Source organism: Gavia stellata, chromosome 8 (assembly GCF_030936135.1).
Source record: "Gavia stellata isolate bGavSte3 chromosome 8, bGavSte3.hap2, whole genome shotgun sequence".
Lineage (NCBI taxonomy): Eukaryota > Metazoa > Chordata > Aves > Gaviiformes > Gaviidae > Gavia > Gavia stellata.
This window is the reverse complement of record NC_082601.1, coordinates 43,075,962-43,089,079: the sequence shown is the minus strand read 5'-3', so window position 1 is coordinate 43,089,079 and position 13,118 is coordinate 43,075,962. Positions and strand designations below refer to the sequence as shown.

The window sequence follows — 13,118 nt, the reverse complement described above, 5'->3', positions numbered from 1 at the left end:
TGTTCCAGCAAGAGAATTTAAGGGGTGGTTTTCTGCTGTTGCTTGGCAGGCCATTTTCAGGCTGCAAGGTGGCCATAAAGCTTTTTTGAGTGGTGGAGTTTTATTTAGACTCTCCCTTGTTTGAGATTGCCAGGTTGGCAGAACAATACTCATCGCTGTGTAGTGATCGGTCTCTGGTTTATCTTCTTACAAGTTTGAGAAGGTTGTGGAGAGACCGCCCCAGTGCTGTAAGAAGTTTCTGTGGGCTCCAGTCACTTCGTACTGGTGAATATTTTCCTAATGGTGAAGGAACATCAGGTGCACGTGATGATCAGAGCACCTTTAGGACATCATCTTGACTACCAATGGTTTGTAGCCTGGGTTTGAAGGAGAAGGGATTTATTTCAGCAGAGGTTTCATTTTCTCTGACGTTGTCACTTAGTGATAAGTGCAGTCTAGGGGACGCTTCGTGGGTCTTTGCATTCAGGTCACCACGATGCTCAGTACCTTTCCAGCTGGCTGACTGCTTCGTAAGGAGGATTTTTCCCTGGAGAGCTTGATGCTGGTCTGCCAAATGCTTTCCAGGGGGCAAACACGATGCCATAGAGAAAGAAGTTTTTTAAAATTAATAGAATAAGGTGGGACCAGTCCTCTTATGGATTTATCACTGGTTAGAAGATAGGAAATAGCCATCAGAATTACAATCCTCGAGAAATCTGTGTATTCACTGAAATGTTGCAATGCAGGGGAGGGGTCATAAGCAAGAGCCCTTTGCTGATGGTATTAAATTTATTCAGAGTCTTCAAAGCGAAAGCTGCCTGCAAAGAAATATGGGTGGTGTCATGATAACGAGAAACTAAGTTATGTAATAGTAATGTAGCACATTAAATTCAGTGTTGGATGCAAAATAATGCCTGTGGGCCAGAGGGGGACTGGCCTGGAGCAGGTGAAAGCTGAATGATTGCTGCTCCTTGTAATTCAGGAGCTGAGGGTGTCAGATGAAATATGGGCTGGAAAGCTTGAAAGCAAGTCCTCCTTCTGCAAACAATTAAACAAGGCAATTCTCTTCCGTAGGGGATGTTATGTAGAATAAAAGACTAGATGGATCTGAAAGGCGATGTAGAACAATTTATGGGGGAGAAGCCCATGAAGAGCTGTTAAGCGCCAGGATGAAGGATGAAGTCTGGAGCTCGGGCAACCACGAGTTCCTCTTACCAGCAAGCGAGACGAAGGAAGTTAAAGAGGGTGAAGGAGCAGGAAAAATTTTGGAGCAACTACCTTCATCACATAACACCTTTCAACCTCTCTCTTTAAAAACTAAGTCGCAGTGTCTCAAAATCAATAAGAAAAAGGGTAATTTTGTTCCCCAGTGCTTGGAAACTCTTATTTCCCCCCGCCATTGGTTTGTTTTATGCGAGGAAGCCTTCACATCGCCATAGCTGACGCTAACAAACCTCCTTCCATCTGCAGATGGCTGGTCATAGTGGGAAAGGAAGAAAGCACAGGAGCACTTCTATCAACAGATGTGAGCTCTGATTTGAACAACAGTAATTTATTCCTGCTGATCTTCAGCAGCATCTGCAAGTGCAGTACGTGGTATTTTTACTTAGGACATTACCTTCACTTCCCTGCAGCACATGCTCTTTTCTTAATGTATGACTTACATGCTCCAGAGCATTACATAATCCAGGATAATTAGAAGAAGATTTTGGAGAAAGGAGTTTGAGCTTTGAAAATCTGCAAAATAGTTCCAGCATACTTACATCCAAATTCTTCAGAACACTCAAAGACTTGCTCTTACGATAGCTAGTAACTTTGTTTTCTTTCGTGTGTAGTATTTTCTTTTTCTGTGCACATTCTAAAAATATCTAAAGATCCAGGGCTTTAAAAAATGTTCTTAATGTTTTTGAGCTCTTCCAGAATATGTTATTCTATTTTTGGTTGTAAGGTCTTGATTAGAGCGTATAAAAATCTTTTTACCTGTGCAAGCAAAGTACATTATCGCAGAGCAGAGAGAACGAAAAGGACTTCTGTGGAATGTAAACGAGAAGAGACTAATTAGCAAGTCTTAGAAGAACAAAATGTGAGCACGATTATTGAATCAGTGCTTCAGAGCAGTAGGAGATGTGGTTGGGTGAAGACAACTTGCTGGCAGCGCAGACGGTGTGTGCTGCTGTCGCCTAAATGTGATGATGAGCAGCGAAGAGGGAAGAGCGGAACTCCTTCGTTCTCCTTTGCTTTGCAGAGGCTGGAGCTGCTGTGCAACTTGCCTCTACCTGTCTCTATGCTTAATTTCTTATCTGCATAGCTCTTCAGCTAAAGAAAAGATTAGAATAATGAAACCTTTTATAAGACCCTCCTCATTTCATTTTTCAATAGCTGCACGTTCGTATACAGTGTGAGTAGGAACCTTATCGTGTCTATTAATAACGACTTCAAGTTATAAGGAAGGAAAAACTCTTTCAGGTTTCACCCTGAAACATCTTAGACATTCCTTGTAGAAGAGAGCCTGTGTCAAACTGTTGACCCTTCCTCTTCTGCGCTCACTCATCATTTTCTAATAAGGGTACACACTGTGAAGGTTAAGAGCCTGCAGCAGGTCCCAGGGGCTGGAGTCCCTCTTCCCACCTCTAAAGGAGCCCTCTCCTACGGGCTCACCTAGAAGAAACGGCAACTTCTTTATTGGAATGAGGAAGGCATTAATATTATTCTCGAGAAGACGAGTGTGCTAACCAGGACAACCTCTCCTCATCCAACAGCGACAGATGTGGAAGACTCGGTATCTCTGATGCAGTTGTATCCTCCAGCTTGGGAGAAAAAAAGAGAAATACACGCTGTTGGATCAACAAAAGGCAAGAAATATGCTTCCTCTCTCCGTAAAGTCCTTCCAGATGGTAAGGCTTGATGTGCTGTCCCAGCAACAACTCCTGTGATGGCAGCTACATCAAAGAGCTCATAGGCAGGGAAAGCCAAATAGCGTCTCCCCTGTAATGAACTTCAGAATTCAGGAATGATGGAGGGGTCAACGGCAGCCCGTGCACCAAACAGCAGCAGTTTCAGTGCCGGAGAGCAGTCCAGCTCAGGGCCACATTAATAACATTTTCCACCATGGCAGAGTCTACGCCCCCCCTGCTGCAGAACACTGATGACTTCAGTGGGACTGTTCAAACACTTACAGTCGCACAGATGATGAAGTGCTGCCTTGGAGTAGGGCCCAGTGGTCTCCAGACATCCGTTCCGGGGAAAGGTGGCTGGGTGTTAAATCCTTATCTTGGAGATGTTTGCACGTGGGATGGGACAGCGGAGAGCTTGCAGGTGGCAGCGGACATCTCTGGATCCAGTCCTCCTCCTGCTGGGGAGCTGAGGGCTGGGGCATGGCAGGGTCCTTGAAATTGGCTTCTAAATCACAGGTGGAATGCTTTTTCCTAAGTACTTAATTTCTTTCTGCAGAAATAATAACTCTTTAAAACCACTCTGTCTTGCCCTCCTTGTGCTTCTTGAAATGCTGCCAACCCGAGCCTGGTTTCTGCAGGCATCAAAGGGCCTGAACGTGGTGATGCTTGGCTCAGGCGCTGGTGACTTCTGCGGGCTTTATGGGGAAGGGGGCACGAACAGACGTATGAGGAGATCTGAGGGTCTGTTGGTCCTTTAGGTAAAGCTGTGCTTAGGACATGTGAATTTTGGTTTTTTGTGTTGCCATTCTTCTGGTGCCTGATGGTGAGTGAAGATGGCCCTCTGCAATTCTGCATCCGTGGAGGGGCCTGGCACTTGCTGTGGCAGGGCAGAGAGGGAAGCTCTTAGCTACTGGTGTCCTGCAGCATTTTCTTTCAAGACCAAGAAAGATGGGCTAGATACGCTCTGAGATGGGCTAGATATGCTCCGAGATGGGCTAGATAGGCTTGGTCCAGACTGCACGGTGCAGCTGTATCTCACTTGAGCAAAGTGAGGCCAAGGGCACTGAGGTAGTCGGCTCTTAGCAAAAGGCAAGTAGATGCTCTCTGTTGTTTAAACCGTGAGTGTCTCCCACTCACAGATACTGGGGATCTGAGGATGAAGACTGCTGGAACCCCCGAGGGAATGTAGCAGTGTCATCCTGATTGCAAAGCAGCTTGACATAATGTTGGAAAAGACCTGTAAGATCATCAAGTCCAACCATCAACTAACCCCACCATGTCCACTAAACCATGTCCCGCAGTGCAACGGCCACACGTTCCTTGAACACCTCCAGGGATGGTGACTCCACCACCTCCATGGACAGCCTCTTCCAGTGTCTCACCACTCTCTCAGGAAAGACATTTTTCCTAATATCCAGCCTGAACCTCCCCTGGTGCAACTTGAGGCCATTTCCTCTTGTCCTGTCACTTGTCACTTGGGAGAAGAGACCAACACCCACCTCTCTGCAACCCCCTTTCAGGCAGTTGTAGAGAGCGATGAGGTCTCCCCTCAGCCTCCTCTTCTCCAGACTGAACAACCCCAGCTCCCTCAGCCGCTCCTCATCAGACTTGTGCTCCAGACCCCTCACCAGCTTCGTCGCCCTTCTCTGGACACGCTCCAGCACCTCAATGTCCTTCTTGGAGTGAGGGGTCCAAAACCGAACACAGGATTCGAGGTGCGGCCTGACCAGTGCTGAGTACAGGGGCACGATCCCTTCCCTGCTCCTGCTGGCCACACTGTTTCTGATACCGGCCAGGATGCCGTTGGCCTTCTTGGCCACCTGGGCACACTGCTGGCTTGTATTCAGCCAGCTCTCAATCAACACCCCCAGGTCCTTTTCTGTGGGGCAGGTTTCCAGCCACTTGTCCCCAAGCCTGTAGTGTTGCATGGGGTTGTTGTGACCCAAGTGCAGGACCCGGCACTTGGCCTTGTTGAACCTCATACAATTGGCCTCAGCCCATCGATCCAGCCTGTCCAGATCCCTCTGCCTAGCCTTCCTACCCTCGAGCAGATCAACACTCCCACCCAACATTTTTATGGCACCATTGATGAGGAGCCCAAAGACAGACCCTCGCAGAGCACTAACGCACTGGTCAGTAGGGAGAAGCAGCTTGGTGGTCTTCTCACCTTGCTAAGGGCTTTTGGAGGGACGTGATCAGATCAGTCCCATCGCCGACACATGTGCAGTACCGATCCACAACTTCTGGAGGTGTTGTCCATAACTCGGACCCCATTGTACTCCAGTTCCCGTGTTACTGCCCAAATTTATGGGGGTCCAGGGGAGCCCTCGTACCACAAATAGTCACTGTAGGGTTTTTCCACCGATGCAGTGGCTTTCCCCAGAGCGTGAGACAGTGCACGTATTGGCAGCATTACCGCACGGAGATGGCTTTTTGGTATTCTCCAAATCCTTTCTCGTTTGCTGTGACTTCAAAAGCATCGTCAGGGCAGATTCTGCCAGAAGCTGTCCCTGATAACAGGGACGATTCCCACTGGGTTTAGCACAGCCACGAAGGAGGTGGATCAATCTCCTATGGAGTGACTTGCATCTCCCCGCAGCTTAGTGAGCCGACTGGATGCCAGACGAAACAAATAATCTCTTTCTTTTTTTCTCCTTTGCCATTGTTTCTATAAATAAGCACAACACAGAGTAAAATGTGAAAAATAGATGGTGATCCTTCGCATGGAGAAACGTTACATTTATCCTGTGATGTTCCCGGGCAGCCGAGCTGTCCTGCCACGGGACGGTCCCAGCAGTCTGGCTTTTGCAAAGGCTGTGACTGGCAAGAAGCAAACAAGCTTGGCTTTCATCGCTGCCTGCAAGACAGCCGGGAGTGCAGCGGAGGAGATCCAGAGCTTTGGCCTGGAAACAGCCCCCCGGGAGCCGTCCTTCTCCCTCTGCTCTCTGCACAGTCGCCGGCTGAATTGCAGTAAAAAAAAAAAAAGAACAGACATTTTATCCCGTGTCTGCAAACCAATCTTGTCTTTATACAGTTGTTGGGACGAATGTGGTAAAAGCCAAGGCTTCTCGCTTTTTGTTTAAATTAGGACATGATCTCGTATAATAACGACCCGGGGATGTCTGCAGAATGCCTTGCCTTGCCTTTGGCCTGTTTGGACATTTTCAGGGGGAAAATATAGAGGGTGGTGGTCCTGTCAAATATTTAGCATTGAAGTAAATGTCTGGAGTCAGCAGCTAGATGTTGAAGGTCTGTTGTTAGCTTTGATGAGACAGGGTTGATCTTATGGTTCCCCAGGGAAGCTGCTGTCAGCATAACCTTACGCTGGCAGCCATGGGCAGGCGTCTTTTAAACGTACATTATTGAACATCCTTCTTTATTGTGGGGTTTTTATTGTATTTTATAGAATCATTGAATGATTTCGTAAACCTTTTCATTTCATCTGGGATCAGTCTCCTCCAGCAATTAAAGAGAAATACTGACACGGTGATGCTGGTAGGAAATATCAGTAGAAGACACCTGCCAATTCACAGTGCTTGAGATGCTGAACGGTTATGGCACTGCCCCTTTAGCACCGCAGAGCTGTTGCAAATGGTCATCTCTTGAGTGTCGTTTGGTTGGATGGACGCTCGGTAACGGTGATGGTACAGTCATCGGTGGGGTCCCAGCGGTCCCAGCCCTGATACTGCAAAGATCGGTTCTGCAATTTAATGTATTTAAAATTAACGCCTTTAAGTTTAATGCATAAATATGCATTTAATGCATTTAATACATATTAATAACTTCTTAATTAATAACTTAATAACGTGGATCTCTGTTGCCTGGCTGTCCTCGTTGCTTCTAAACATGGTTCCTGTGTGTCTCCGTTAGGTCGACAGTGACACGATTTGGAATGAAGTTCACTCGTCCGGTGCCGCTCGCCTGGCCGTGGGCTGTGTCATTGAGCTCGTTTTCAAAGTAGCCACAGGAGAACTGAAGGTTGGTATGAAAATAAGACTTGGCTCTGACAGAGGCTCTGTACAGGACTCGGCTCAGGGCTGTGTTATGCAGGAGGTCCAGTTAGCTTCACTTTAATGGCAGCATCTGGCTTTAGTCATAAAAATCTTTGAGGATATCAGTAAGCAAACAACAGACTCCTGGTGAACGTTCTTACGCACCGATTAAAAGGAAGAAAGAAACCAGAGCAGCAAGTGAAATCACTATTCCAGTGTTATCTGAGGGTCTTGCTGTTGCCTTCAGCTGGGCCAGCCCGTTTGCTGTTTCAGTGACCTCATGCAGAATAATTTCTTTCCCCTGAATGGAAGGAAATGCTGTACCAACCAGGTTCCACAAAATTCATGTGGACTTTTTTCCCCCCCTCTAAAACGAGAGAGAGCATCATCCACTGCTATGGTCTTGTCAGAAAACCATCGAGAACAACTGCATAGTTCCAAAGCAGAATTACCACTTCTGGCTGCAACCTCGACATCTGTCTTTGTGCGATAAACCTTCCTTTCTGTCTCACTTCTTCATTTTCTTTCTTTCTGTCTGTGTGTAGAATGGATTTGCCGTTGTTCGGCCTCCAGGTCACCATGCAGAAGAGAGCACACCCATGTAAGTATGCGTATGTGCTTTATCAACTTGCTTCAGTGTTTGTCCGTTGTGTGATCTGCAGCTGGAAATCAGGAAAGGTAGTTTGTTAGTTATTACTACAGAGTTTCTTGCTTATTGCTATGCAAGACAGTATTATATTCAGAGCTCCCAGTAATTCTCTGGAAGAGGGCAAAATCCTGCTCAGTGGTTTCAGGTGGGTATTTTTTAGCAAGAATCAGCATTACAGTCATGCCTTGAAAAAGCACCGATGCTTTTATTTGCTTTACTCTTGTAAATTGTTTTCAATTAAATGTCGATTGCTCGTCCCATGTGAGGAAAGCAAGAATATGCAACTAATAGTAGTAATAGCACACATAACTGTGTCCTGGGGTCACAAGACTGAATTAGGAGAGGGTCAGAGTGGGAAGGCTTCACAAAGCCAAAGCTGAGGTCAGGCGTCTTGCGTGTGTTTAATATAGCAGGGGTTTTGCCATCGGGCTGTTTTCAGATCAGGGTCCTGTGCACAAATCGTGTTGGCTTTGTGTAGCTGGCTTAAGGTGCGCTGAAGTTTCCTGTCTTGGGTGCTTCAGCACTCTTTGCTTGCTCGACCCAGCGTTTTGAGGCCTCTCGGAGCATGTCCGCTCCCTCCCAGCCAATGCACCGTAGTGCTCCGGCCCTGGGTCCTTTCCCATCCTTTCCCCCTCGCCGCGTCCTCTCCTCGTCCGCTCCTGTCCCCTTCCCTCGCACGCAGCGCCGGAGGTCCCGTGGGCAGCTGGCACCAAGCAGCATCTCATTGCGGCGGCTTTGGGCAAGTGTGAAACGTTCCCCATTTCCAGCGAGGTCACAGGACATCTGCTGCTGCCTGGCTCTCCTGCGTCTCTGATCGAGCACACGTGCATCTTCCAGGGAGGAAAGAAGAGTGAGAGCAGAAGAAATTTCTTCCTACTGCGTTATATCTAGATGATAGATGCATTGGGACCAAGGAAACCTGTAATTAACACTTCTCCTTTTCTTCCAGGGGTTTCTGCTATTTTAACTCCGTGGCAATCGCAGCCAAGCTGCTCCAGCAAAGGCTGAACGTTAGCAAAATCCTTATAGTGGACTGGGTGAGTAAACGCCGGTTCTTACCCTTCCGGAGAGCAGGTGGAAATTTTTCTGGGTTTTTTTTTTTTTCTTGCAAGGGCAACCCTGGCTTTGTAAGGCCGTGAAAAAAAATGTTGCCTGTGATCTGCAAGCCAAAATTTGTTTTTTAAAGTATTTTAATAGAAGAAATATTTCTTAAAGGGTCCACAGTTTTCAGAATAAACTTGTAATTAATAAGTAGTTGCTTTCTAAAACAAGCCCGTAACACAGTCTCAAGGGTGCGTAACTGCAAACCGCGCTGGGTTTTGGTTATTTTTTTTCTGAAGCTTTTTGACCTTAACTGTTATGATCCATCCCAGCTTTCTTTTCAAGATGTGAGGACCGGTTACTAAGAGGGACGGGCTGTCTGGCACGGCTTGACCGTTGGTCTGGATGGTCTCAGTGTCCTGCCTCTGGGCCAGCGCAGCCTCCGTGCAAGTGGGCAGGCAGTCAAAAGCGATCTCTAAATTGAAACAAGACCGTGAAATACTCCGCAGACAGCGCAGCGCAGTTGAGAAAGAGCTTGTTTGGGATTTTGCTGTGGCGATGTATAGGTTTAGAAATGTGCCTGATTGATTTTTCTAGTTTTAAAAATGTATTTATGTGGCTGTGAAGCGTTTGAGACGCTGGGTATCAGCCAAGAGTTTTGATTAGATTGCCACAAATCTCCCGTGGGCTAGACCCACAATTTAAAACGGATCTATCTGTCTTTCTGACCTGCTGGATGGACATCCTTTTCCTCACTTCCCGCTAACTGTTTTTCGTGTCAGAAAGGGGCATTTTGAATCCCCGTCCTGCTTTTCTGCACCAAGCAGCAGTGCAATAGGCGATCCGGGTAACGGGTTTGTGTCGATTAACCTTGTTGGGTCCAACACAACTTTGCTGGGCTCTTGTATCAGCGGTCACCCCACAGACCGATTAAAGATGTACATTTGGGGTAAATAATATAGTCTCTCCATCCCCCAAGATTGGGAACGAATCCAGTTCTCTCCATCCAAGTAAACTGATCCTGTCCTCAGTTTTGATATACGCTTGGGATTGTGTTTACCCCCGTTTATCCCGTGGGTTAAACAAGGAGTGTAACCTGAAGCCAGCTGCGCAAAGCTGCTTCAACTAGATCAGAGAAGCGCGGAAAACAAAGCACGACAGCAAAGAAAACCCCTCCGAATCCCAAGTTGATGGCTTTAATCTGCGTTTTTACTAAGGTACTAACCTCCCTCATATAATGCAATCTCTGTCCCCAAAGGATGTTCACCACGGGAACGGTACTCAGCAAGCTTTCTACAATGATCCTAACGTTCTTTATATTTCACTACATCGCTATGATGATGGGAACTTCTTTCCAGGCAGTGGTGCTCCCGACGAGGTAAGAGCATGGATCGGCATAGCATCCACTCGTGTCTGATAGGACCTGCTTAGGGTTGTGATTTAGGTGCCCCCCAAAATCTCGGGGAGCCTCTGCCAGGCGAGGCTTGGAGAGAAGCTCCTTCCACCGCTCCCACGCTCGTGCTTGTTAGTGCCTCTTTGGGAACGCGCCAGGCGGGTTTGTGCGTTCGGTGCCTTTTTGTCCCAGTTCTAACAGCTGTGGGCATTGTGTCCTGCCCCGCGAGCTGGCAGGAACGCGCGTGCCTTGGCTAACGAGCAGAAAATGAGTCAATGCAATTAGGCTCTCCAGCCCTTATGGGAGAACCTGTTCCAGAGGAGCCCTTTGCCAGCTGTCCCAGCACTCCGTGTACTTTTCAAGATTTCCCCTTTATAAGCATAAGTTGTTTCTTAGATGCAGGAGAACCGGGTTGTCCGTGGCTGTGCCACCGGCGCTTGCGTTTCCTGGCACAGCCTCGGAGCCCGTCCATCTCCCCTTCTCCTGGCCCTGTTGAGGCATCACTCGCCGCCACTGCTGCGTTGACCTTGCACGGCCCCGACGGCGGGATTTGAGCATCAGTCACTGGTGCTGCTGGACCAAATCCACCGGTTCCCGGTGGTGTCCTCAGAGCCTGCTGCAGAAGGGCCAGGCCAACGGAGGTGGAAGCCCTTTCTCCCTAAACCTTGGATGGATGCTCCTACATCCATTGCATCCTTCTTTTCCCCCTAGGTTGGCAGGAAATACTGTCTTTCCAGAGTGATTTAGCAAAGGGAAATTATGTGAAACACTTAGTTTTGTGTACTCCGAGGCACTCCGGATTACATCTGAAAACTCCTCAAGTTCTTCCCCTGTCAGTGTTACATTTTCCCGTTCAGCAAACATCGATGTTGCCATTTTGGTTTCTAAAGAAACTTCAACGTAACGTGATAGCGTTTCATTGCCCTGTTAGTGTGCTGCTGTCGTAGTGGGTGAACAGCAGCCCTTTGCGTCAGGCTTAACTTCTGCTTCAGGATACACAAAGGTCTCAGACCTACTTTTTTGCTGACCTTTTAATAATCTGGTAATCTGGCTTACAAAATATCTGGTGCTGTAAGGAAACACTAGGCTATACCATCTACTCTGTATTTAACCATTTAGAGTAATTTTTAGATGTGTCATTCCAAACTGAATAAAACAAACAATACAAAATACATTCAGTTAAAGCCACACATGGATAAATAACCCACCATGGATGGATGAACCCCCTGTGTTTTTCTGCCAGCAGTATTTGCACCGATACAAGGAAGAATGTGCAATAAAAGCCCTGCGGCTTTATCGAGCCTGAATTATCTGGCTGTGTATTGTATAACACATTAATTTTCCTTTTTTTTTTTTTAATTTTTTTTTTCATGTGCAGAGACCTAAAAAAACCCACAAAAACCCAAACGGTCTGTGTAAGGAGCTCAGAGCCCTGTGCGGAGCTACCGACAGCCGGTGGCAGCAGACACTGCCCGGCTCCCTTGCTGTCCCCAGGGACCCGCAGCCCACGCTCACGGCCCCAATGCTCCGGGAGCTACAAGGTCCCCTCTGGGACCGAACACAGGCTTTTGGGTTTTAATATGAATGGGGAAAATGTGGCCCTGCTTTTTGGCAAACGAGTTACTAGAAAGCCCTGGTTTATTTTTCAGTTTTCCCCTTTCTCAGGTATTTGCAGTCAGTGCAGATGGGGACGTTTGCAGTACATGCGAAGATGGGGTTGTAGTTATATTTACCACCCACGTGTCCCTCAAGCAGTGAAAATCTCTTCTCTGTGAATCACATTTTTCCCCAGCAGAGGGGGAGCTCGCTCTGATTAAAACTGTGGGTTTTTTCCCCCAGTTGCAACTGTAATGAAATACAAAATATGCTCCTGAATAAGCTGAAAACAAATTAAGGAAAGGGATTGCACATAACACACTCCCCTGCAAAAGAGGATCCACTTGCTGATGAGGTGTTTTTTGGGTGAGCAGCAGTCAAATACCTCTGGTCCACAGTTCCTGTAAAGATCAGAGCATGGAGGAGCTTTATTTTCACTCTTGTTTTGGGGACTGGGTTGCTTTAGAGGGAAAAATTAATCTCGCTACCACCAAGCTATTGAGTCAAAATCCATATTCAACTGGAAGAGTATTCAGACAGCAGAGATGTGTTGCCAGAGTTCACTGTTTCTGTATGTGTAATTAAGAGTACCATCTCCCTTTTTCAGGTTGGCACAGGAGCAGGAGTTGGTTTCAATGTTAACATGGCCTTTACTGGTGGCCTCGATCCACCGATGGGAGACACAGAATACTTAACTGCTTTCAGGTAATATTGAAGTTTTCCTCTTACAAGCATATTTTTCCCTAAACTGGGTTTCTTTTTCCTCATGCAGTCCTCCTTAATCTTGAGTTTCTCTCTTGCTAAGTTTAGAAATACAAGGGTTACATCTAGTTGCAGTTACTTTTTGAGTACCGTAATAAAACTAAAGCTGAATTAAGTAAATAGGCTATTACTGGCCGTAAGAAGTGTGCCTGTGACATAAGGGGATTGACGTACTCACTGCTCAGCACTGACTGATGGATGAATGTAAAATGTCTACTGATACCAATAAGCTCTTCTGGTTTTGGCTAAAAATCATTTTACCTCTGGAAGGGGAGGGGAATCCACAAAGACTTTTTAACAACTCATCATGAGTTGAAACTTGGGAGTGCAGCTGCCCCGAGGCTTGAAACATCATTACTGCGCTGCAGATGATGGTACCCGACTTCTGGGCGAGCTGGCCATGCAATCCCTCCCCTGAAGAGCTCTGCTCACGGCTCACACCGCAGCTCACTCCCAAGTGTACCTAGCAAAGGGACGTGGGCTTGTTTTGATAAGCTTTAGAATTTATTACTATTCACCCAAGATATCGAATGTGCCTGTTCCAGCCAAATGGAAATTGAAGCGACTGAACTGTTGGGTTTGTGTTTTCCTTACTGGGTTCTGGTTTCTCCTCAGAAGCAGCATGTTGTGTGTTCTGAATAAAAATACAACCATCTCTTAAATAAGTGTTACTCATCACTCACTGTCAGGGTGTGAATGAAGGTAAGCAAAGCTGTGGAGTTGAATTAATGTGTTGCTGGGATATCCTCCTTGAGCAGCAGTGATAGTAAACCCAGATACAAAGCACTGTGCTGGGTTGTACGAGCGTATTC

The 13,118-nt window shown here is 47.0% G+C and overlaps 1 protein-coding gene across 1 annotated transcript in view; it reads left to right on the top strand.

Annotated features, from left to right (window-relative positions):
- Positions 1-13,118, top strand: part of HDAC4 (histone deacetylase 4) — a 202,945-nt gene that overhangs the window by 169,527 nt on the left and 20,300 nt on the right. Inside the window, exons 17-21 of the mRNA XM_059820822.1 lie at positions 6,744-6,851; positions 7,411-7,466; positions 8,464-8,551; positions 9,814-9,933; positions 12,152-12,249. Coding sequence (XP_059676805.1) covers positions 6,744-6,851; positions 7,411-7,466; positions 8,464-8,551; positions 9,814-9,933; positions 12,152-12,249 — 470 coding nt within the window. The remainder of the gene's footprint in view (positions 1-6,743; positions 6,852-7,410; positions 7,467-8,463; positions 8,552-9,813; positions 9,934-12,151; positions 12,250-13,118) is intronic.